The sequence below is a fragment of the Pseudorasbora parva genome, chromosome 19 (genome assembly GCF_024679245.1).
Source record: "Pseudorasbora parva isolate DD20220531a chromosome 19, ASM2467924v1, whole genome shotgun sequence".
Taxonomy (NCBI): Eukaryota; Metazoa; Chordata; class Actinopteri; order Cypriniformes; family Gobionidae; genus Pseudorasbora; species Pseudorasbora parva.
In genome coordinates this window covers 38,016,850-38,043,625 of record NC_090190.1, presented here as the reverse complement: position 1 = coordinate 38,043,625, position 26,776 = coordinate 38,016,850, and the positions used below count along the sequence as shown (strand labels likewise).

The 26,776-nt window shown below is 36.6% G+C and overlaps 3 protein-coding genes across 3 annotated transcripts; all 3 read left to right on the top strand.

Annotated features, from left to right (window-relative positions):
- The first annotated feature begins 834 nt into the window (after positions 1–834).
- oscp1a (organic solute carrier partner 1a) lies at positions 835–11,120 on the top strand. The gene is made up of 11 exons (XM_067425868.1): positions 835–950; positions 1,657–1,686; positions 2,104–2,258; positions 6,082–6,249; positions 6,575–6,655; positions 6,798–6,901; positions 7,068–7,196; positions 9,144–9,213; positions 9,391–9,539; positions 10,260–10,317; positions 10,941–11,120. The coding sequence occupies exons 1-11, from the start codon at positions 839–841 to the stop codon at positions 11,058–11,060; spliced, it is 1,176 nt and encodes a 391-aa protein (XP_067281969.1). The 5' UTR covers positions 835–838; the 3' UTR covers positions 11,061–11,120.
- Positions 11,121–12,169: 1,049 nt separating this feature from the next.
- On the top strand, positions 12,170–14,358 carry lsm10 (LSM10, U7 small nuclear RNA associated). Its single transcript, XM_067425784.1, has 2 exons — positions 12,170–12,304; positions 13,789–14,358. Exon 2 carries the CDS (start codon positions 13,797–13,799, stop codon positions 14,157–14,159), a length of 363 nt encoding a protein of 120 aa, XP_067281885.1. The 5' UTR covers positions 12,170–12,304; positions 13,789–13,796; the 3' UTR covers positions 14,160–14,358.
- A 3,436-nt stretch (positions 14,359–17,794) lies between these two features.
- On the top strand, positions 17,795–25,180 carry eva1bb (eva-1 homolog Bb (C. elegans)). Its single transcript, XM_067425711.1, has 3 exons — positions 17,795–18,387; positions 23,073–23,203; positions 24,520–25,180. The coding sequence occupies exons 2-3, from the start codon at positions 23,137–23,139 to the stop codon at positions 24,942–24,944; spliced, it is 492 nt and encodes a 163-aa protein (XP_067281812.1). The 5' UTR covers positions 17,795–18,387; positions 23,073–23,136; the 3' UTR covers positions 24,945–25,180.
- Positions 25,181–26,776: the final 1,596 nt, after the last annotated feature.

Here is a 26,776-nt window from a genome sequence, read left to right as displayed (position 1 = left end):
AGCCGCAACACGTAGGTGTACTTGTCACTTGTTTTTAAATGAATAAGCCATGGTGAATTAAAGGCTTTTTCATTTTTTTTCTACATCTTTCGAGTGCCTTGGAAATTCTTTTATTGAGCCCTAAAATATTTTGCATTCATTTACCATAAACAGACAGCATATGAAAATCATTAAAAATCTTTATAACTGGCAGATGAATTTGAGAGGAACAATGAATAAAGCATTTTCCACAAACAGCATTTACGGTATATTTAAAAAATAAGGACACATAATTGTAGGCTACTATGAGGAAAGTAGACATTAACCTAAAGTTTACACTTTTAAATGTCAGCTTGGGGTAAGTTTTCAAAAAAAAAAAAAAAAAAAAACTACAATAATTGGATGGTTTGGTTTAGAATGTTATGATAATTAGGTCAAAGACAACATACAACAAAATGTAGCCGAAATAAATGCCTACATGAAAAAAAACTTACTGTAGGCTAGTAGACCTAATTAGTAATTACCCGCGGTCTCTAAAATTAACAATGATTTACGTAATCAACAAATGATTAGGCCTAATTAAATAACCGAATAAACAATACAGTGGAATGGTATAGCCTACTTATAATCCATCCACCGCGCGCGACTGTGTGTGTGTGTGTGTGAGCGCGCGCGCAGGAGCAGCGGGTCAGCGTGGTATTACGTGACGTCATAATGCCCCACTAAAAGCTTTCGCCTCTGATGGGACCGTCTGCGGCGTATACCAGAAGAAAATGAACTTGGCAAACAACTGCAGGAACTAGTTCGTGAGACTTATTAAGCAAGTCAGTCGCTGACACAATAACTCAATAATTTCAGCATGTCTCAAAGAACTCTTCCGTTGCTCATCATAAACCTCGGCGGAGAAATGATCTACATTCTGGATCAGCGCCTCCGAGCGCGGGATGAAAACGATGATAAACCTCACAGAGGTAACCTAACCAACCCCCGTAGACCATAATATCTCCTTAACTAACGAATCCTGCGTTAGTAAACTATCAACAACTGTGCATCAAAATGACCTTTATCTGCCTTGCACATAACGTGCATGTTTTTCTTCTTCTTCTTCTTTTTATTAATGTATATTAATGAAAATAAAAAGGACAGACAAAAAAGGCGTGTGATTCATTATGGAAAACGGAAAAATCGTTAAATGCAAATAATATAATAATAATAATAATAATAATAATAATAATAATAATAAAACAAATGCAAAGGTGTCAGATCATTCAGTCATTATGCTCAAATGTTGGACCCAGGCAATCCTTGGTAATAGTAGCTATCAGAGTTTATCTAAAGACATGTTTGTACCTTTACACACTGAAATAGAAAATCTAGAAATACAGCGGAGTAACTAGGCTATATTATTTCAACTTAAATTTTGACTCTGAAATATTTAAAAAAAAATCGTACTAGTAAATTAGATTAGTTTTCATAGAAATATCAGGTATAAGCACATTATGTTTACATGCATGCTCATGCAATCTCAGCTATTGTCAGAGTAATTTGTAACAGACAGATTAATGAACCATGTCTAATCTTCAGTTAAACGTCCTGTCGAAACAAGTCATTGGGAATTGCATGAACCTGCTCAAGTGTAACAGATTTATTTTCTGTAACACAGTTTCTCTTTTGTAGGTAGTTGGACAGAAGATGACAGGAAAAGAGGTACAATATTGATTTTCCTTCCTAAATTTGTTCCAAAAATTTGGTAAGTCGTACATGTGCAATGATATATATATATATATATATATATATATATATATATATATATATATATATATATATATATATATATATATATATATAAATTCATTTTATTGTCCAAAATTAAGATTAAAAATTCACCCAACCACAGATTTTAAGGTGACATAGCTACCAAAATAAGTATTTTAAAAATAAGATCCACAATATACAGGATAATCATTCATAATCAAAACCATAATTAATTACCATTAAAAAATAAATAAATAAATAAATATATCATATAAATTGATACAAATTTCAGCATCTTCTTTCTTTGATGATTTTTACTTTCTGTGAATTTTTCTCTTTTTCTCACTTGTCATCATTCTCCTCCTGTAGTTATGAATGATATAGTGGGCACTATGTTCAGTAAAGCTTTTCTAGAGGAGCTCTTGCGGCCGCAGGATCCGTATTCCCACCGAGCGCTGCGGACAGTTTTGACACGGATTGCACACACCTCCATTATGCGTCTTAACCCAGCCAGCATGGACAAGGTATGAACTCCCCCTCTCCCCACGCAAAAACAAATAAATATCTTGACTGGAATTAAAATGTCAATTTGCTGTGGCTTAAAAATATGCCACCATCCACAGGCTACTAAATGTGACCAAAAAAAGCCAAAGTAAAAAAGCAACTGTATTGAAGTCTGCATAACCGGAAGTTGTGATAGTCTTTTCTTCTCTTTTGTGATGTACACTCACCGGCAAACTAGTAAGATGTACCTAACAAGGCCATGTCTTGAACATTGGGGGGAGAAAAGGTTTTTTCATAGGTCTGCAAATCATATTTTACTTAATATAATGCACACATTCACTTGTTTATATGTCATATATGTCAGAACATTTCAAACATATTTCTTGTCTCCTCACATTCAATTATGAATAACATCATTTTTAAACTGATGAAATTACAGTGGTTTGCTTCATTGTGGGTCATTAAAACAGTTCAAATATTAAATGTTTAGCTACTTATATCTTTCCACTCACACGCTCTTACATTGTGGAAACTAAAAGCGTGGCATTGGAATCAAGTGTGCCACACGAGTCCTGAAAAGTGAAGCCAAAGTGGGGTAGGGTTGATAGCTTCTCTGAGTGAAGTAGTCACTGAACGTGGGGAGGAGATTGGAGCTTGAAATTTTTTAAACTTTATTTCTACATTTCCATACTTGTTAATTTTCACAAAGAGTTGTTGATTAGGTGACTGATGTGGCTGGACCTTGATATCACGGCTCTGCTTTGCGCTAACTACAGCGCAGACTCAGGCTCCAAGATGTCAGAGTCATATTTGGACAGTGGCAGCTTCATTTACTTAAACAGAAGAGAGTATAGGCATCCATCTTTTTTAAAGTTGGAATTAACCAACTAATTAGCCTTCATTTTGACATTGACATTACTGTTACATCGTGTCTACACCGGACGCGAGCAGAGCGATGCGATGAAACAAAAAACAATATAACTCATTACAATCATTGATGTTGTCTACACTGGATGTGGCGGTAAACTGATGCCTTTTTCCATTTATGACGTACTGACATGAAGGACAAATGCTTTGCAATGGTCACTTTTAGTCGTGTCCATTTTAGACCGCTGCGGTGTTAGACGGTTTTAGACCAGCCTAAAAATTGACTAATTTTAAAATGTCTGCCATCCTAACAACAAAGTGAGCGGTGCCTAATGAAAAGCAGCATCAAGAAATATCATATTTTGGGAACAATTTGGCCATTTCTAATTATTGGGGGGGCTTATCTGTTAAAAATAATGACACTGTATTTCTGATTGCAAATAGTAAACCAAAAAATATTAACATCTTACACTGTTATGTAACTGTAGAATGGTGTGATTTCTTACTGCTCTAACCCAGAAAAAAAAAATATTGAAATGTAGTACATTTAATAATAGTTCTGACTTGAATACAGGGCTGGTCTGGGGTTAGAATTCGGCCCTGGCAAACCCAGCCCATCTGGCCCATGAGGTCCCACCTGAATGTTTTTGCTGGGGTTAGGGCCTTAAATTGGAGTAAATGAATAAAAACAGGACAGGACAAATAATGCAAATGCTAATAACAAGCTTAATATTGCACTTTTGTCACAGAAATGCACTTGACAGTGAAGCACTGATTTTGAGGTCGGATGCAGAAAGGTACATTTTCTGCATTTAAATGCTGTCATTTACTCACTCTCATGCCGTTCCAAACCTTTCTGGCTTTCTCTCTTCCGTGAAACACACAAAAAAAGATATTTTGAAGAATGTTGCCAACCAAATTATTTTGGTTAGGCTCCCATTGAATATTTTATGGACAAAACAGCCTCAAATTATTTTCTTTTATGTTACACAGAAATAAATTCATTCAGGTTTGGAATGACATTAGGGTGAGTAAATCACATTTTGGGGTTGAACTACCCCCCTTTAAAAAATATTTTTTTTTCAGGAGTTCACATATAATTTATGTAAGACACTGATATCTACCTTTCATGATGTTCTCATTGATAGTATGGTTAGTATGGTTTTTACATTAAAAAAATCATAATTTAGAAATAAAAGGCATTCTTTCTATACTGATATTTCTATACAGAGTTTATTTTGATTAGATCTGAGAGCTCTGAATAAACACGAGTAAACTTTTCAATGTTATTTCTCTCACAAAACGCTTTCACCACAGCTAACAGCAAACACGACATCGACATGAATACAGGAAGAGCTTCTGTTGAGCTTAACAGCGACATTCATTATAGTTCAAGTTCAAGAGTTTTATTTATAGCGGCAGTTTGGACAAGTGTCCACTGCAGACATACGTGTGATTGACAGATCCAAACATTATAAAGAGTGTTCTTTGATCGCTCTCTGTAGTTTAATCATTTAAATAACAGATTTGTTTCATGCTACTAACAGAAACGACGTGAAGTTGATCGTTTTAGTCACTGGTTTGATTCACTAATGCACCAAGACGGCCAGCTGCAGGACTGACAGTATTAAACGATTTAAAAAGAAAGTCTGTGTGAACTTGAATGATTATCTACACATCATAACTCACTGATCCCAGATCAGGCATGAACACTGTTACTCACTGTGTGTGACGGTGCGGTTGAATCTATATGGTAAAGCCTGTGCTGCTGACATCGACTGATAAACTGAATCAATTCTCTACTAATTCTCTGGGCGTGCGAAGCAGAGGACGGGGAGGAAACCTTTCCTGGTATAACGTCTTAACAGAAGAATTCAAGATCAGCTCGTCTAGGCTCTCATTTTCTCAAAGGCAGAGAAAGACAGCCTGAACTCGGTTTACGCTGATCAAAATGTCTAGCCACTTGGGGACAATATTCAGGCTAGGGGAACTCATATTAATGTTGAAAAAAATAAAATCAAAATGTCATGCCATGGGACCTTTAAAGCTGTTTAGTTGAATAATCCTTATACCCTAACGACATTTTAACTGAGTTTAACTGTAGGCATTTCATTTAAATTGAAATGTAATCTGTAATGTAATTAATTTAACTGTAAGATCATGGTAGTCACAGGTAAAGCCATGCTCTTCATTACCATATGGTTTCTAAAATAAATAAATAATACTAAACTATTGAATTGGTAATAAAAAAAAATTGTAAAGAGCGAAAACAGCCTCTACAAAAGTGTTATATTATCCACAATATTTCATGTAAGTAGGCTAATAATAGCAACATTTTTAATAAATAGATTTCTACCATATTTCTTCACTGTTAGTAGCTGCAAGGCAAATTGTGGTTGTACTAGAGTGACAAGTTAGTAGTTGTGTGTACTGCCGTTTTCCAATTTACCTCATCATGTATTTACATGCTCGCTACTGTTTTCGGTGGATTTACCACAGAACCTGTAATTTGACCACATCACACGATTGTATGAGTCAAACTGCTGTTCATCACTTCATATAGCAGCACACAGAGTACGTACGTCAGCAGCAGCGCTGCGCAGATATTCACCTTTTGCAGTTTCCCATGAGCTCAAAAAATGTCCCCCAAAAATATATAATTAAAAAAAACAGCGCCTAATATGGACATGGTCTACGAATATGGAGGTCTCTCTTGCTTTGGCCTGTCAATTCAGAACACAAACCAATGGGCCACGGTCCCTGCATTATGGGCCAGTCCATGGCCAAAAATAAAATAAATAACCTGTATCGGCCCCAAAGTGCATCGGCCCACTGGGAAAATGCCTGCTATGTCAGATTACCAGTCCAGTCCTGCTTGAATACAACCAATTCATTTGAAGCCATTCACATTCTATAACACAGTCTATATTTAATACTGATCACCTGTTTAAATTTGTGTTTTTGTCTTTATTGTAGCTGTATGATTTGATGACTATGGCCTTTAAGTATCAGATCGTTTTATGTCCACGTCCACAAGATTTACTGCTCATCACCTTCAACCACACGGACACCATCAAGGAACTGGTTAAGGATAATCCCAGCCTCGTTAACCAGATCAACGAAGCCCAACGGCAGCTTATTGAGGTAAATGTCCACTGGTGTCCAACAAGTAGCTTGCACTTAGTTTCTAAATGTGGACGCTTATTTCTGCCTTGACTTTTTCTTGCAATTGTTCTTTATATCTTTATAGTTAACATCTTGTTTTATTTATGTTTAGGAATATGTAATGTATCTCTTTAAAATCAGTTTTTTTCTTTTTGTGAAATAACTCTATCTGTAATCACCACACAAGTTGCTTTTCTGTGCCAAGATTATTGTTATATCTAGTGCATACTTACATGTTTAAATATGCACTAGTAATAACAACAATCTTGGCACAGAAAAGCAACTTAAAGCACCTCTTTCTAAGGTATACACACCCTTAACCGACGGTGACTTTCAACTCATCCGACATACTCTGCTGGTTCTCTTTCAAGATATGCAAATCAGGGTGAGCCATTTACTTATGTGAAAGCTTATCACCATGAGAGTTATAAATGGACTGCTGCCAGATCATACAGCTTTATGCAAATCATTACTAAGGCATGACATTTTTTGTAAGAAAAATTGAAATTTGACATTTACTTTCACAGGTCTCAATTTTCTTGAAAGAAAATATCCAGAACCCTGACGGGCATTTTGTGCTGCAGACCTCAGGGCCGGTGCCTCATGGATGTGAGGTTCCTGGTTTAATCAGGTGAGGCTGGTGAAGGTCAGAGGTTACAGACAGGCTCCTGTTATTCTTTGAGTTCTTCATCAATAGCCTTTGACTGGAAAAAAACAGAAGCATAAGATGGGGATAAAATCACATACTCTGAAGGTTTGTTCCTTCAGCAATTCTATTAAGCATTTGTGTCTTGCAGGTGGTTTAATGCTAAAGGACGCGAGGTGAGAAGAACGAGGTTCCCCGGTGGAGGAAGCTACACAAATGCTGTACGCCAGGGCTCATTTGACCTCTCTGGAGATAGGGTCACACTTTTGGGCACCAACATGTAAATATGAAAATTAATAATTAGGGATTATAAATTCTTTAAAAAAAGTATGAATGTTTTTTTTTTATTGCAATATTATATATTATTAATTGTAAACATATGCAAATAATATAATAAATAATATAATAATAATAAATGTAATTACAATATAATTTTATAAATATATTTTCATTATAAATAAATTACATTAAATAAATTAAATATAAATAAATATAAATTAAAATTAAAATCAAATTTATTTAACTTATTTAAAATAGATAATTAAATATCTACATAATTATTACAATAAACAGCAATAATTAATATCATCAAATTATCAAATGTATAAAATAAACTATATGTGATATATGCACCAAAAAGAATTATTATAGTACGAATATCTTTTTAAAGAATTAATACTTTTATTTACCAAGGATGCATTAAATTAATCAAAAGTGACTGTGACGACTTACATTGTCACAATTTTTTCATATATGTTTTTCTTAAAGGTGCACTATGTAGTATTTTTGCAGTAAAATATCCAAAAACCACTAGGCCGGTGTTATATATTTTGTTCAGTTGAGTATCTACAATATCCCAAATGTTTCCAACTATTTGTAAATTGTGAGAAAAATGCTATTTTAACTCAGGACCGGGACGTTTCAGCATTGCATTTGAGGGAGTCGCCTGTCAATTGCGTCATATCTGCGTTACCCTCGGTTTCGGCTTTTATTGGGCAGGAGCGCTTTACTCTTAGCAGTGTGAACAAGTGAACGCACGGAGTAACGTCATAACATCGTTTTAAACACACTTAAATGTATCTAATATGATAAACAGAGCTGCTTTACCTCATAATCATAACCGGAAGAGCGGATCTGTGCAGCCGCCCGGCGACTGTGTCCCGTCCCGTCATAATAAAAGTCCCGGTATTCGCGAGGCGGGTATTTGTTTAACAATCACTCCAGCAGCTGTGCTCAGGTCCATAACACTCGGTCCTGCTCTGCTTTAGACTACAGTAACGTTAATAACCGCATGCATGAACGTGATTTCTGCCCGAGTCCTATTTTCCACCGGCTGTGATGAGAAGACCACATCTCCCAAGATGCTGCGCTCACACTTTGCGTCATCAGACTACGCATTTGTTTTGAATAGGCGCCCTCCAGTGGACGGAAAGCTGCATAGTGCACCTTTAAAGGTCCTGTTCTTCGCGATTCCATCTTTCAAACTTTAGTTAGTGTGTGGTGTCAAAGCCTACAACGAACGGCCGGTTTGGACTACACCGCTGCACTTCCTTCAGGAATGACGTCACTAGAACCGTTTGTTGACTAACCCTCCGCCCACAAGAACACGCAAACAAGGGGGCGTGGTCTCGTTGCTCTCCCACGTGGAGAAGAGCGCGCATTCAGTGATTGCATCTCCCCGTTATGTTAAGTGGCGGGACCTTTCCGGGCAAAGGGCGCTAAGCTGCTGTCCAATCACAACACGGGAAGCGCTGGCCCAATCAGAACTCGTTACGTGTTTCTGAAGGAGGGACTTCATAGAACAAGGAAATCATCAGGCCGTTTTTAGGACAGAGGAAACAGCGCTGTACAGATAAGCAAATTGTGTGAAAAATACTGTGTTTTTTTACACGTGAAACATGAACTCATGTTATATTGCATACTTTAAACATAATCCAAGCTTCGAAAACACGCAAAGAACGGGACCTTTAAGCAGCAAATCATCATATTAGAATGATTTCTGAAGGATCATGTGACACTGAAGACTGGAGTAATGATGCTGAAAATCCACAGGAATAAATTACACATTAAAATGTATTCAAATAGAAAACAGCTACTTTAAAATGTTATAATATTACGGTTTTATTGTATTTTTGATAAATACACACACACACACACACTTTTAAAATAACCCTTACACATATTTTTTAATTAATGCTCTTGTGAATCTCGGATGACATCTGTACAGGTACAGCACGCCCTCACCTGAAGACATGGATCCATCAAGCACCTCAAACAACCCAGGCAAACTAAAACAGGTACACCCTCACTGCGGGCATCATGGGACATTCCAAGAGTACAGCTCATGCTGAGGAAACAGCAAAAAATACATTAGGTTCATGTTTCATACGAATGTTATATTGCTAATATAAAGTTTTATATTTGCAACTCAAGGCTCTCTGGATGTCATTGTATTTGTGTGAATATCTGGACAGGCAGACACAACCCCCAATCCTCTGGCCACAGAGGAACTCAATCTACTCGCTAAACTGATGGGAGGAATGGAGGTGCAGAAACGGTTGAATGTGGACGCTGGATTCAAAATCAACCTGTGGACTTTAGATCAGGAGGAGGAGGAGGGCATGTAAGCATTACTAATCCAGACATAATCCTGCCACGTCCACACACAACCTCAGAGACACATTTGTTACTTTGTCATATATACTGATGATACTTTGTTTTATATGTACAGTACTTGTCAAAAGTTTGGAAACATTCAAGTGTCTTATGCTCATATAGAAATATTATAACATATATTTCTACTATCACTTTTTATAAGTTTATAACACATCCTTGCTTGTTGTTTTGTTGTTACTAAAGATTTATAGTTTTCATAAATGCTGTTTTCAAAGTTTCAAAGAATCCTGGAAAAAGTATCACAGGATCCAAAAAATAATAATAAGCAGCACAGTAGTTTACAACACTGGTAATAAATCAGCAAATTAGAATGATTCCTGAAGGATCATGTGACACTAAAGAGTAATGATGCTGAAAATTCAGCTTTACATCACAGAAATAAATTATATTTTAAAGTATCCTTAAATAGAATTCCATCGTTTTAAATTGTAATCATATTTCTGTATTTTGGTTTAAATAAACGCAGGCTTGATGAGCATAAGAGACTTCTTTCAAAAAACTGATTTTTGTATATCCAACAAAAAGATTTGTATATAAGCAGCGATTTAATTTTGTGTCGCAAAGAATAATAAAGGTGAACTATTGTTTTAAAATGTAACGTTACAGAAGGTCTGATAATTACAGGTTAAAATGTGTGTTACTCTAACCTTCTCTCAAACTTTTTCAGTGGAATTTCAGAAGGAACGGAGCCCGAGACACCTGTCATTAACATACAAGTCACACAGGTGGTGAACACTTGACAAAACTGCTCATGTCTTCGTTTTGATTTATTTTGTTGCCTAGGGCTAGGAATGTCCTATGCTACCAGTAAAATCTGTTATCATTTACTAATAAACCCCAGTGTTGCTCCAGGTCACGCTTAAAGCTTTTTGACATTTGATTTTAATTCCATTCAAATGGAAGTTACTGTACATGGAAGTTTACACGCAAAAAAAGTAACCCGACATTTGTTCCTGTTAATACAGGAATGTTTTATGAGTTTGTAATTAAGTGTAATAGACAATAACTTTATAAGTACATGCCAACATCTCATATATTAATAAATCACTGTTTATGATTAATACATTATCTTATAGTTGTGACACTAATGTAAAAGAAACATGAATTTGGTCTCTTTACAGTGGTATATATATATATATATATATATATATATATATATATATATATATATATATATATATATATATATATATATTTATATATGTATATATACCAAACCAAATTCCTGGGTTTTTTTGTTTACATTAGTGTCACAACTATAAGATGACTTATTAATACCAAACTTCAGCTGGCACAATATAAGTTGCAGTTTTGACTTATTCCTGAGTGTTTACCTTTGTATTCCCAGGATCAGATGGCCAGTACAGAGCTGGCACGCATTGCAGGAGAATTTGCTGAAGAGGGAAGCCAGACAGAGGGACCCGGGAACAAGGGAGACGACTTGCTGGCCATGATGGATGAGCTCTAAAGGTCAGTCACTGAAGGCTTTGAGTCAGGAAGCAAGCGGTAGGTCTGATACGTCACAAGAAAAAAGTTAGGTTTGAAAATGCCTGGTATATATACATTCAGAAACATAATTAAGAACATCTGAATGAAGAATTTCACTTTTTATGATTTTATTTAAGCTTAAATAAAATAAAATACACAATGCCATGTGTTTTCAACTTTCTAAAAACTATTTTGTTAAACTATAGGCTATGTTAGGCATGTCCCCAGACAAAATCTCCTCTGGGGACGTCTTCAAAGGGAAAATTAATCATTATAAAAATCATCATATCTGAACTGTAAATTCATTTGAATGATGTTCTCTTTTTGGCGTTGGACTTTCAATGTACGCCTACAATGACTGAATCATCCATCAACTTTTCTTTTCTTCTTTTTTACTGCAGCAAAACAGAAGTCAAGTTCACTTTAACATTTCATTCTGCTGAGAGAAAACAATATGATTTCCTGCTCTTATATTTATGCAAATCTCGTTGTAATCTCATCGTTTCTGTTACTTTAGTGCTGTTTCATTGGTGGTTATGATATGTGCATCACAGTTGACAAAGATATTAGTGATTGTGTTTGAAGATACCATAACCAACCATAACAGAAAAACAACATATAGCGTTTGAGTAGGCTAAACAAAAGTACACAATAAAGCCACATCAGCATACATTAAGACTTCTGTTAATGATATTTTAAAAAAAATTGATTTAGGCTAATTGTTGAATTGTTAAATTTTCTCAAGATAAGATTTTATAAATATCAGTTTGTGAAAAGTTGTCATATGGGTTTTAAATGTTGTTTCAAGTATTTTATTGCTTCATTTCAAATTAAGCATAACATCAGTTAAATAAATAACATATAATACATGTTTAATCCTCGAAATAAGCTTTTTAACTTTAGACAGTATTGGAAAAAAAAGTTCTCAGCGTATGTCTATTTTGACAACATGCCAGTCAATGCTTGTTAAGATAAGTATACATTCTTGTATTGAACTATAACGGAGATTTAAAATAAACTTACCCAGATAAAAAAGTCCCTGAAAAAAAGAAGAACTACTTGAGCAACTCGCTAGAGGGAGCGCGCGCGAAAGATTTCAATCCGGTGCGCATCGATGACGTCACTCTACTCTGCGACGAAGCGCGGCGCTCGAAAGCTCGAATCGAAACCGTTTAGGATGTAAACATGATGTTTTGAGCATGTCAGGCAATGAAACATAGGAAGGTAATACACTTTATATACAGTTATAGTGGCTGGAAAGTGTAATGTTGACGTCTTTAATGATTCGAGTATAAATTCGAGTTTCAATTTTGCTACTACCTAATAGTTAGATTTTATTAGATATTTTTAAAAGTGACCAGAGTAATCAGCTTGTCATTAGTACTATATTACTACAACTCGCGATTCCAATACTATTTCCAAACTATTGCATTGCTACTGGAAACAGACTGCCTTTGCCATTGGCAAATAGATACTAGTGAAACTGAAAAGATACTAATCCTTACTGAAATACTTAATAGTCATTTAAAAAAGATTACTCTTTGGTTGCAAATAAATGCATATGGTTACTAGTTAAAGTAATAAATGTAAAAACTGCCGGTAAAATAAATAGTGATGTGTCACACCTGTGTAACCTAAAAATTAAAATTTAACAAAATGTGTATATACAGACAATACTTTGTTTGATATTTTATTTATGTAATGCAAATGCATTCATTTATATTTTTGTGGCTTAACGATTCAGAGAAAATTTAACACGTTTTTAATTACATTTTTTACTGAATTTAGCGTTTACTTTTTCACGCATTTCACCTCGCTAGATGACAAAGCTAATTTGCATGTTTTCCATCAAATCGTTTCATAAGTTGTCATATGCGGTTTGTCTGTCAGCAGAGCATCTCAGAACCCTTTAATTATCATTAATTGTGTGCATGTGTGCACATGCTCAAAAACATTAAAATAGAAATTAGTGTGGGGTTGGAGGTGTGTAACAATACAAATCATACACTTATTTGTGGCTGACATTTTACTTAAGCAGTATTTATCTGCTTATATGTTTTTTTAAATCATATTTGGCAACATTAACAGTAAAAATAAAATAAAAAGAGAAATAATATACAAAGAAAGTTCTTAAATTGCTCGCACTGCTAGACAAATGTAGCCTGACAAGCCAGACCCACATCAAGATGTTTGGTCTGGAAACTCACCATAGACAGCTCAATCTGAGGGGCGGATAAACGGTTGTCTTTCAAACTCCCTCTGCACGCGATAGGATAGCGCTACAACCAACCAGAGCAACGAAGGTGAAGCAGAGCTAGTTGACAGATAAAACTTTCACCTTTCCAACTCAGAACACATCTTTCCTTCTTAAGAATGACTTCAGTGCCGTTCTTTGTTCTTTTCTCAAAGAAAAGCTTAACTCCAAGTCTTCCAGAGTCGCGGTCAAAGCTGATTCGAAAGACCGCCGTTCGCCAGTTTCTGTTTTTACAAGAAGCACGCAAGCGCAACTCGGCTGTCATTATGTTAAGCTCCGCCCACCAACTCTATACACGATGTGATTGGCCTGACCAGAGTTTGGCATTTACAGCTCAGAAGTGAATTGAGAGTTGCTAGACGACACTAGCGGCAAATTAGATTTGCTGCCGCTAGGGTGCGTCTAGATTTCTAGGCTAAGACAAATGCTGACTGTTAATGATTTCTCTGTGCAGAGGTGAACATGGAAGTGAGCCACTCGATTCGTGAACGCACCATCGCCGAGAACAGTCTGGTGATTCTCCTGCAGGGTCTGCATGGCCAGGTGACCACCGTTGACCTGCGGGACGAGAGCACGGCCAGGGGACGCGTTATTAATGTGGATGCTTTCATGAACATCCGGCTGGAGAAAGTTCTGTACAGGGACAGACGCGGACGTATGTCCAGTATGGATGACCTGTTTGTCACTGGCCGGAACGTGCGCTATGTCCACATCCCAGACCACATGAACATAAGAGAGACAATAGAGGCCCAGCTCGCCAAAATACACCGCGTGCGAAACTTTGGAGGAGGCGATGGAAGGAAAGAATACTCTAAGAAGAAATAGTTTTTGTTTTGCAATTGTATGGTTTTTGGAACACGCTATTATTTGTAATAAAATCATGGAGCAAAAAGTAATGCGTAGTAAGAAACTGAAATAGTTCTGTGTGTGTTCTCAAGGAACAGTGTGGGAAAAGTGATTTCTGTTTACTAAGTACTGCTCTGGGGGTTTAAAGAAATTCAATAAACGGATGAATGTGGTGAAATATGAGTTGATGAGTTCATCAACTTGACTTTGTGTTTGGTTAGACAACGCCTTCTGTTACTGTGTTGTTGTTTTTTTTCTGGTGATGTCAATATCTCTTTACCACAAGTATACTTACTGAGTATATTGAGTTTACGTATGTAAATATTGGTACTATGAGGCCTTTATTTGCAATTCAACACACTTTGTGTTGCAGTGTAAATAATTTTCTGTGACTTTTTTTAATTTGTTGGTTTGTAATAATTTAATAAGAGGAATAATCTAACTTGGGAACCTATTGGAAATGAACACGTAAGTATTAAAATATCAAGTATGTTGTAACTCTGTTGTAAGTATGTTGTAAATGAGCAGTCAAATACATTTGAGTCTTAAGATCGGACTAAAAACAGAAGGAATGCTTTTGTCTCAAAGGTTTCCTCATTCTTCTGTTTTTGTCTCAGCTTGTGGTCAGTGTGGCAAGAGAGTTTACGTCTTATTTTGGAACAATATTATTTTGCTTCCAGAATGCTACATACATTTTGCTATTGCGTATGAGGCTGCAGGAATTTTTCGGTGACCGCATAATCATCTTTGAAATGACTCAAACCCCATTCCTGCTCGGACACAAGCCACAGTCACATGAAAACAGAGGTATTCTGGTAAACAAAAAACATTACTCAACATGAAAAATACATGTTGCCCCATTTGAATCCATGCTTACAGAAAAAATAAGGACAAGTGACCCTTTGTCCTTTTTGATGGAAAATTTGGCACATGATCAGCTCAGGGCATGCTTTGAAGGGGATACTTCACACTAAAATTAAAATTCCATCATTAATTATTCACCATCATGTTGCTCCAAACCCATAAGACTTGTTCATCTTCGGAACACAAATGAAGATCTTTTGGATGAAATGAGAGATTTCTGTCACTCCTTTGACAGCTATGGTAAATCAACAGACCCTATGGCCATCCAAAGCGCTTCACATGTTGCCTCACGTTCACCCATCTATACACCGATGGTGGTTTCAGCCATGTAAGGCGCCATCCAGCTCGTCAGGAGCAGCTGGGGTTAGGTCTTGTGCTCATGGACACCCCGACACTTGGTCAGGTGGAACCGGGGATTGAACCACCAACCTTCTGGTTTGTAGGCAACCTACATGAACCTGAGCCACTGTCACCCCTAATGCAACTACCACTTTGACACTTCAAAAAAAAAGGCTTTTTAATTCACATTTAAACATTGATCAGCGAACAGAAACAGAAGCTCAACCAAACCTGCTTGGCGAAAACAAACCTCATTGGTTCTTGCAGAAGCTCAGACGTGCTGCGTAACACGAGAATGAACCTCATTGGTTCTCGCTGAAGCTCAGACGTGTTGCGTAACACGAGAACGAACCTCATTGGTTGTCGCTGAAGCTCAAACGTGCTGCGTAACACGAGAATGAACCTCATTGGTTCTTGCTGAAGCTCAGACGTGCTGCATAACACGAGAACGAACCTCAGTGGTTCTTGCTGAAGCTCAGACGTGCTGCGTAACACGAGAATGAACCTCAGTGGTTCTCGCTGAAGCTCAAACGTGCTGCGTAACATGAGAATGAACCTCATTGGTTCTCGCTGAAGCTCAAACGTGCTGCGTAACACGAGAATGAACCTCATTGGTTCTCGCTGAAGCTCAGACGTGCTGCGTAACACGAGAATGAACCTCATTGGTTCTCGCTGAAGCTCAGACGTGCTGCGTAACACGAGAATGAACCTCATTGGTTCTCGCTGAAGCTCAAACGTGCTACGGGTCAAAATAGTAGTTGCGTAGCTGTGAAGGGGGGGACATAGAGCTCTCAGATACATCCAAAAGATCTTCATTTGTTTTCCGAAGATGAATGACAGCTTTACGAGTTTGGAATGACATGAGGGTGAATAATTAATTACATAATTTTCATTTTTTGTGGGTGAACTATCCCTTTAAGTTCAATGGATTCAGTTCAACCTACATTTAGCTTTCATATTTCCCATTCCCAACATGCACCTTCTCAAGTATGTTCCCATATTCTATTATTTCATCTCTTGTCAGACTCAACAAACACTTAGGCTATCTCAAGAGCATGACTCATTATACCATCAAAAATCGAAGGTTTTCATTGGCTGCTGCTAGGCTTTGGACGATGTGCGGTTTAGAGTAGCTTCAGGTGCGTAACTCTCGTCAGACGGGAGGGAACACAAAGAGCTCTTTTAATCCAACAGTAGCCTGAAGGGGCAGGCGCTGTGCCCACTGCAGACGTTTCCTGTTCTGTTCCACCCCACAGGGTTAACCCTCAACAGACAGAGATCTCTCTGGCATGTTAGACGTGGCCCATCCCAGGCTGGGCGGTCGGCCTGATTCAAGCCTGCACATGCTGGCTGAAAGGCACATCTATAGGTGCCCAAATTTGAATGTTGAAAGACAAACAGAAACAGAAAGAGGCTGCTACTTTTTGCTCATTGAGCTCTGCGTGTTGCATAGCCTATGATATTTATGTTGGCTCCCTTTGTAAATGTTAATACTGTAACAACTTTTTCTAAAGAAAAGTTCAGCAGGAATTTGTCGTACAAAATGTATTTTAATCAGCTGGCATTTTGAAAAGTACCTTTCACTACCTTTCAAAAGTTTGAGGTCATTTTTTAAGATTAATTCATATTTTTATTACAAAAATCTATTCGTTTTTGAGCAATCATGCATTAAATTAATCAAAAATGACCCTTTATAACGTTACAATATATCTATTTCAAATAAATTCTGTTTATATACATACACACACACACACACACACACATATATATATATATATAAATAAAAAAATATATAATATATATATATACATATATATATATATATATATATATATATATATATATATATATATATATATATATATATATATATATATATATATATATACATACAGCCGCATACTGGATGTTTTCCCCTTTTCACACCATTCTTTGTAAACCCTAGAAATGGCTGTGTGTGAAAATCCCAGTAACTGAGCAGATTGTAAAATACTCAGACCAGCTCGACTGGCACCAACAACCATGCCACGCTCAAAATAGGTTAAATCACCTTTCTTTCCCATTCTGACATTCAGTTTGGAGTTCAGGAGATTGTCTTGACCGGGACCTCACACATAAATGCATTGAAGTAACTGCCATGTGATTGGTTGATTAGATAATTGCATTAATGAGAAATTGAACAGGTGTTCTTTTAGGTGAGGGTATTTATGTAGGATTTCTGTGTAAAACTTATTTGGACAAATAATGATTGTGAAAAGCATCTAAATATTGAAATAGATTTTGGCTTTAAAACTAAAAATAAAATGCCATTTCCTATTTATTTTTATTTTTTTAAATTTAAGTTGTCTTTATAATTTCATACTTACTAGTAGGAGCTTAAATTATAAATATAAATGTCTTGAAAGGGTGTCTTTTACAAGGAGATTGACATATTTTAGGGTCCTTGGCATCAAAACATTTCTTATTTGAGGCCACTGTTGAGTGTATAAATTACAATAGACCATACATTTAAACTAGACTTCAGCTGCTTCATTCAGCACAGCATCGATAGTCCGAGCTGAAAGAAAACAAGCTGTATGTTTTACTGTGGTTTACACACCCATACATTAAAATATACATGTGTGGACCTGAAGAATGATCTGTTGACCAGCGGGTGTGAAATGCGGCCTGTATCGCGCTGCCATCCCGAGGGTGTAAATTCTCCTGTCGTGCGCCCCTCCCTGACTCTATTTTCCCCTCTGACAGGAAACACCTCCCTTTACCCAAACTGCTTTCCTACGGTCTGGTCCCAGTGAGAGACACGCTGTGTGTGTGTGACCACAGAGGGCTGCTTCTGCTCTATCAGGCACAGACATGTGTGAGTAGACGGGAACTCAAGCACCTCTCAGTGTTTAGTGTTTCTGCTTCATCTTCTGGCGTGGTGAGGTCACACCGCCTCTGGATACGGGACTCATCTTTCCTCCGCCGGGACATTCTGGATAGAAATGATGGTTCGTTAGAAAAGGTAAGGAATTAAATACTGCATTTTTGTTAAAGGGATAAAAACCAAATCTAGTTGACTTTTTAAATGAAGATAAATTGTCTGGATTAGTATACTTTACAAGAGCTTGATATTATTTTAAAACGTAACAACAACAAAAAATGGTCTGCTGAAAAATATAACCGGATGAAAAGTCTCTCTCTGAAGAACGGACTTGAGTCATATCTCAGAGCATCCCAGACTTAAGGGATGATTCTTTTGAACTGGATAATCAGCATAGCAATCACAACACTGGATAATCAGCATAGCAATCACAACACTCATAGAAGCAACCTAGCAACCGCCTACAACAAACTAGCAACACAACAACAACACCCTAGAAATGCATAGTAACACATTAGCAACTGCATAGCAACACCCTAGCAACCACCCTCAACACCCTTCATTGCAATGCACCAGGTACCATGCACAACATCATAACAACTGTATAGGAATGCCCTAGCAACCACCAACAACACCCTAGAAATTGCATTACACATTAGCAACTTAATGGCAACACCCTAGAAACTGCAACGCAACACCCTAGCAACCACCCACAACAGCCTGTATAGAACAAACTGTATAGCAATGCACTTGTAAATGTGAAGCAACCATCCACAACACCCTAGCAACCCTATAGTATTATGGCAGTGAGACAGTACTACTCACTTTCAGAAGAATTTGTGTGTGTGTGTGTGTGTGTGTGTGTGTGTGTGTGTGTGTGTGTGTGTGTGTGTGTGTGTGTGTGTGTGTGTGTTTGTTTTTATTACAAATAAACTATATCAGGCGTATGGAAGCTTGTTTCTGCCCCTTGATAAAAAAATGTAAAAGGTCATTTCGTAAATTACACGGTACATTTTTAAGTAAAATCAACTTGCTTAAGTCAATTCAATTTAAATTGCATTAAACTGACTTTAAAAAAATTTGTTGAATCTTGAATAACATAAAAAAGTAAAAATTTGCTTAACCTTTAATGAGATATACAATGTTGATATAACTTACTGATCAAACTATTTTTTTACAGTATACTTTTTTCTCAGTAATATAAAGTCACAAAGTCCAATTCTGATGGAAAAAATACTTTATTTCTTAGAAGTGCAAGTTTACATCTTCAGAATTGCAAGAGAAAAAGTCAGATTTGTGATAAAAAGTTGCAATTATCTTTTTATTTTTTGACTCAATGGTGGAAACAAGCTTGAGGCATGGGTTTAGAACAAAAGATTGTTGGATTTTATGACATTTTTTATGCTTTTTAAATGACTTTAAATTATAAATAAACGTTTTGAACAACTATTTTTTGTCTGATTGCTAATGTTGTTTAAAATGTGACAATGAAAAACAGTTCTTGTGACATTGAAAGAAGCAGAAGATGCTCTATATCAGACTGCTGATAGGGAACAGAGAGGAAAGCGTGAGCTCAGCAGGTTGTCAGGTTTATCTGCTGCTACATGCCCGTCTGCTGGTCTGCTCTTCTGGGAAAAGCTCTGACAGGTGGGAGATGGTATGTGTGTGTGTGTGTGTGTTTGAGAGCTGTTTCGTCCTGCGCCGATGATTCACAGCTGTGGGGGAAACTCGGGCCAGCTAGCCACTGTCTGCTAACGGGAGTATTTTTGGAGCATGTGGCTTACGTCCCACGCTAATTGGTAGTTGGAGCAGAACTTGACCGTGTTTACAAGCATTTAGTGTGATCTTATATTTCTGGTCTCCTAGTTCCTGTTTGTCAGATGTTTATGTGAGGGGATGTAGTTTGTGTTTGCTGAACCCGCTGGAGAGCCGCACAAACACAAGTATCTGCTTGCTTTTCAACACCTGTCTCTCAGACATCCCAGGTGTACGTTTTATTGTTCAAAAAGGGCTCTTTCAGTGCTCAGTAGAATTTTTGGTACTTATGTTTATATAAAGTATTAAAATAAATTATTACTATTATTATAACAATAATGTTTTAAAATATTATTGTTATTCTTGTATTAGTATTATAAATGTTTTATAATTACTTAATAAATAACTACTATGACTGTTACCACTAATATTAATAATTATATTGAATGTTATTGTGTAATTATAATAAACGTTATTTATAAATGCATACAATAAAATTTATAATATTGAATTTTTATTATAGAAATAATGAAAATTATTATTATTGTTATTGTATAGAATAAATATATTATAATTATAACAATCATAAACATTATTATTATTATTATTATAGTGTTGTATAATTATATTAAATGTATTATTATTATTAATAATATAATAATTATGTTATTATTGTCACATTTTTTAATTAATTTAATATAATTATGTGATTAATTTATATATATTTTTTATATTATTAATAGTACATATATATAAATATTATTGTTATTCTTGTATTATATAAATGTTTAATAGAATAGATTATTTTGTGTGTGTGTGTGTGTGTGTGTGTGTGTGTGTGTGTGTGTGTGTGTGTGTGTGTGTGTGTGTGTGTGTGTGTGTGTGTGTGTGTGTGTATATATATATATTCATGATTATTACATATATTATAATATTGTAAAATTGTATTAAATTTATTAATAATAATAATAATGTTGTTATTCTTCTCCTTCATTTTCTACTTGTTTAATATAATTTGAATAGTCAATACACTTCTACTAATTATTATTATTACTATTATATTGAATCATTTGTAGAATTATAATAAACATTAATTATAAACACAATTATTTAATGATCAATTTCATCGCCTTTATTATATTGAATAATATTTCAACAACAACAATAATAATAATAATTATATTTAATAATATTTGTATAATCATATATAATAAAAATAGAATTTTAAAAACAATTATCATGATAATTTGATACAGATTTATAATTTGGTTTTGGAAAAATTTATGTTCATGTTGTGATATTTTGCCATTTTTGTCTTTAGTGATTTCTGAAGCACAGAGCAAAAAACAAACACAATTGAGATTTGACTGTATATCAAAGATGTTTGTGTCCGTTTATTATTATTATTAAAATCCGAGATAATTCAATTACATAAAATGCGATCTCCATTTAATCTCATGAGCTATCAAAGCAAATAACATTAGTGAGAAGAAAAGTAGAGCATTTTGACCAAGAGAAAGCTACAAAAAGACAAAAAAAGATAAATAATCATTCTGTGCTTCGCTCTAGTGCACTTAAATACGTGCCTTGTTCTGCCAAGAGAGTGGCCGATAGGGATCGGGGCTGAGACTTTGGCTCTTGATGGCGTAGATTACAGTTTGCTGTAGCCTAATTACAGGCCCCGAGAGGAAACAAACAGGAAGACAACAACATGGCACCTCTTCCGTGATCTCGGCATGGTCTCAGCGACTGCGGGTTTTATGGTGTGGACGCACACAGGGAGTCACCGCATTTATTGTCTGATGCTTTTTATCGTTTCCTCGCTTGAGCCGGAGGAGATTCTTGCCAAGCACACATCCAGGACTCAAGTGGCTCCGGCACATGACGGCTTGGGAAATCCAGATGTTCTGCTTTAATACTCCCCCTCCTCCTCTTTTCCTTCTTGGAGAGAGTGACACAAGCTGGATCCTTCCCAGTTTCCCAGGGAAGAGTCCCACGCAGACCCCGAGCAGCATGTGAACGTCTTCATGAAATCTCGGTTCCTGTGGGAAAAATGGGAAAGTCTTTCTGGGAGCAAAGAGTGAGTCCTGGGTCAGTGCAATAACAACAGCATAACAAATGGCCTGTGTGGAAAGAGATGATATAATGCTCCTTAATGGCACACTTAGAGAAATTTCAGCCTCAGGGGCCAAAATAAATGAGTTAGGGCCTATTTGTCTAATTAAGCATGGCGGGCCATGTTGTTTTAGTTGTCCTTGAGCTACTAAAACATGTAAGTATAACTAGTAGAATTGATTTTTCAAAACCAAAAGTAAACTTTTGCACGCAACTCAACAGTGTTTAGGATGTGAACACGAATACCTCGGGTCTTTAGTGACCCGGAACGCCATTCACAACCCTCCTCCTCATTCCTTTTTTTTTTAAAGTAAGACATCAGTATTCCTCAATCAATTCATTATAAACTATATATATTATAAAAGAACATCTGTTTTCCCATTAATTTTTTTTTGGAAAAATTGTATAGGGTCGCTAACGACCCGAGGTGTGTAACAATGTAAGTATATTTTTTTTACTGCACTACAATAGTTTAATCTTTGATGACTCAAAAAGTGCAATTCACCTTTATTCCATAAGGTGGCAATGTCTGATACACAGTGATGAAGTGACGTTTCACTCATAGTTACCGCAGGCAGAGAACAAAAGAATGGGAAAAATCGTCAGCAAAACTGATAGCTCAGCTATTTACTGCAGAGCAACTACTGAATGCAATCAAATAATTAGTCACTGTCCCTTGATGATGGATCTGGTGATCTGGTCTGCGATCAAAATATTGATTTTGAAGATGTTGAAAATGATGGTTTTTGAGAATAATGAGATGGTGAATATGAGGCAGTTGCTGAATGTACTGGGAAGTGAGCTCTGACGATGACAGTGATGATGGTATAAAACATCTGCTCAAAACAAAACCCTTCCAAGCTCCAGAAGATGACAATATGTGTTTATAAAAAATGATCTACCCTCCCTTTGAATATGATTGCTCTCTCTTAAGCATTTGTGTTTTTCCACCACAGGACCTGAAGGTCGAGCTGTGATAAAGAAGAGAAGAAAGCACAAGAGAAAAGAAAAGAAGCCAACATGAACCCCATACGGAAAGACATGGAGCTGCTGAGTAACAGCATGGCTACTTACGCACATATAAAAGGTAAAAGCGCAACACAGATGGTTGATTAATGCCCAGATTAAAAACTCGAGCCCTAAAAGGCACCTGGCTAAACACGGATATAGTCGATTTGGGTCAGCTTCATTGAACTTTATGCCTCATCGCACGTCTGACCTCAAGAACAAACCAACACGCCATTCCATGGAGTTTAGTGTTCTGTTTGATTTGGCTTCACACCTCTGACTTCATGAGACATGGCTTAAATGTTCCTCTTTCTCTTTTGCTCTGGGGTTTAAGCTTTTTCTGTAGTGTCAAAACCAAAAATAAAATATATTTTTGTTAAAGAACCTTACTTTGAAATAGGTCCTTCATTATGATTTGACTTTTTTAAACTTTAGCTAGTGTGTAGTGTTGCTGGTTGAGTATAAACAACATCTGCAAAGTTACGACGCTCAAAGTTCAAAGCAAAGGGAGATATTTTGTTTATGACAGAACATGCTAATTGATGACTTGAAGATTATTAACTCCACATCAGCTACATAAATTCATCAACTATCTGAAACATCATGTCTCGCTCTACATGTTGTCAGTTCTTCTTGAGTCTTTCTATCATTGTCCGATTCCGGTTTGAACATAAAAGGCTGAACAGTTTCTGACCTCTGTGGAGGTAATTGGATCTGCTAACAGGGTTGCCAGGTTTTCACAATAAAAACCCGCCCAATTGCAACTCAAAACTAGGCCAAAACAAGCCTAATCGCATTTTGGGGGGGGTTTCCTGGTAAAAAATTAGCATTTCTGGGGCTAAATATAACATAATTGGGGTTACTTTAACCCGCGGACATTAAAAATAGCCTGCGGAAACGGTGTTAAAGTAGCCCAATTCCGCTGGAAAACCGCGGACTTGGCAACACTGTCTTCTAACACAAGCTCTTAAAGCTCCGCCCTCTTCTTGAAAGGGGGCTGGTTGCAGCAGCAGCTCATTTGCATTTAAAGGGACACACACAAAACAGTTTTAAAATGCTATGAAAAAATGATCTGTGGGGTATTTTGAACTGAAACTTCCCACTCTGGGGACATCACTTGTTTTACATCTTGTTACAATGAAGGATATTTTTCTGAAGGAAAAATTCATAGATAAAACATTTTAAAATGAAATAATATTTCACAATATTATAGTTTTTACTGTTTGATCAAATAAATGACACCAACCCCAAACTTCTGAACGGTGGTGTATATAAATGAATACATTAATATTTTATATGAATGTTATGTTTAATATATTCATATAAATTCTTTATTTTGAGTATGTGTATAACTCAAACAAGTTCTTGACAATTTCCCTCCTGTGTTTTATACAGTGAACATGGAGAGCTTTGCGCTGTACTTCATGTTGGGAGTGTGTTCGGGTCTTCTGCTGGCTCTGGTTCTCCTCATACTGGGCATCACCTGCCGAACGCGCTCAAAAACAAAAACGCCCTCCACACCGGACAAGAGACGACTAAAAGAGTCCAGCGCCGAGGAGGAAGACAAGGAAGAGGATGAAAGCGAGGAAGGAGACGACGAGGACCTGGAAGTCCCGGTGCTCAGCATGAGTCCCCTGAGCGATCAGACCCAGCTGAACGGAACCATTAAGAGTGTGAACGTGTTTGCTTCAGCAGAAGAGCTGGAGAGAGCCAGGAGACTGGAGGAGAGAGAACGAATCGTCAGGGAGATCTGGAGGAACGGACAGCCGGATATACTCGTCACCGGCACTGGCACACTCGGTCGAGTTCACTATCACTAGTGGCTTGTTTATCTTCTGGACACAGTTGTTTCATGCATAAGGAGAACTCTACATGGTGCTGGCACAAATACATCCTTTCAATGCCTTTTCGCTCATAAATTATCGTAGAAATAATTTATATTTTCCAGAGAAACTGCAGTCTTTTGAAAAACTTGCGATGGAAATATGAGGCGAGAAGAAAAACTATACTTGTTGTGCTTTCGCAGTCGCAATGTTTCTCAGGGGAACACCTATTTTTTGGAATATATTTGGATTTGAAATATAATTTTCCCTCCCATTACCATATGCATGAAATGCCACAGGACATTCATCTGTGCAACAGATGTAGGTGTAATATACCTTTAAAAAGGAAAGATTGAAAATTAGATTTGCATATTTCTGTTTTGAGTGGAAGTTTTGATGGATACTTTTTTTATTTTGCATTTTTTTAAATCTATAAATACATTTTAAAACTTAAATGTGTGTGTATATATACACTGTATGTATTTTTTAAATAAAAACAAAACCAAATATTAACACATGGTGGAAGAAGCTGCCTTAATCTTCCATTATGCTAATTTCTCTTCCCTGTTACCCTTTTCCAAATCCCTACTCCAAGAAGTAATCACAAGGTAATCCACCTAACAGTAGTCGCACAATTGAATGCATTAGACATTTGAAAGCTCAAATAATACATATTGTACAGAAAAATATAGGAGGCACTTTAACAAAAAAAAGAGACTTTTTGGCGGAAAAAATAGCTTTTGGTCTCTCCATTTACTCAAAACTTTTTTTTTTACTGTTGTTAGTTGCACAGCCCTCAAATCATCCATGTTCACATTACTTAATATCTCATTTAAAGGTGCACTATGCAGCTTTTGTCCACTGGAGGGCGCCTATGCAAAAAAAATGCGTAGTTTGATGACGCAAAGTGTGAGAGCAGCATCTTGGGAGATGTGGTCTTCTCATCACAGCCGGTGGAAAATAGGACTCGGGCAGAAATCACGTTCATGCATGCGGTTATTAACGTTACTGTAGTCTAAAGCAGAGCAGGACCGAGTGTTATGGACCTGAGCAAAGCTGCTGGAGCGATTGTTAAACAAATACCCGCCTTGCGAATACCGGGACTTTTATTATGACACAGTCGCCGGGCGGCTGCACAGATCCGCTCTTCCGGTTATGATTATGAGGTAATGTAGCTCTGTTTATCATATTAGATACATTTAAGTGTGTTTAAAACGATGTTATGACGTTACTCCGTGCGTTCAGTTGTTCACACTGCTAAGAGTAAAGCGCTCCTGCCAAATAAAAGCCGAAACCGAGGGTAGCGCAGATATGACGCAATTGACAGGCGACTCTCTCAAATGCAATGCTGAAACGTCCCTGTCCTTAGTTAAAATAGCAATTTTCTCACAATTTACAAATAGTTGGAAACATCTGGGATATTGTAGATACTCAACTGAACAAAATATATAACACCGGCCTAGTGGTTTTTGGATATTTTACTGCAAAAATACTACATAGTTCACCTTTAACTACATTAACTTAAATGTACTGAGTTGTTTCTACTTAAAATGAGTACTGTCAGCTTTTGTTCAGTCAACTTAACATTGCTGAGTAAAACGAGCAAACTGGAGAGTGGATCTGTAGTTCCCAGCATGCCTTGCAAGGGACTGCATCAGGAGAGTACATTTAGGGATAAAAGTGTTATGTGTTTTTCAGTAAAGGGAAAGATGTTGTTAGTTTATGTTGGTGTTTAATGTTCAGTTATGTTGGATATTTGGAGGAGTTTCTGTAATTTTGTGGTTTCCTTAATGCAGAAGAGTGGTGCCTGTGTTTAGGCTGTGAGGACT

Bases quoted from the DNA above. Each gene is read 5' to 3' on its own strand.
- oscp1a (XM_067425868.1), top strand. From the start codon at position 839: ATGTCTCAAAGAACTCTTCCGTTGCTCATCATAAACCTCGGCGGAGAA. The intron at 6,902-7,067 runs GTGAGGCTGGTG...TGTGTCTTGCAG, and splicing joins GAGGTTCCTGGTTTAATCAG to GTGGTTTAATGCTAAAGGAC. The intron at 7,197-9,143 runs GTAAATATGAAA...ACATCTGTACAG, and splicing joins ACACTTTTGGGCACCAACAT to GTACAGCACGCCCTCACCTG.
- lsm10 (XM_067425784.1), top strand. From the start codon at position 13,797: ATGGAAGTGAGCCACTCGATTCGTGAACGCACCATCGCCGAGAACAGT.
- eva1bb (XM_067425711.1), top strand. From the start codon at position 23,137: ATGAACCCCATACGGAAAGACATGGAGCTGCTGAGTAACAGCATGGCT. The intron at 23,204-24,519 runs GTAAAAGCGCAA...TGTTTTATACAG, and splicing joins TACTTACGCACATATAAAAG to TGAACATGGAGAGCTTTGCG.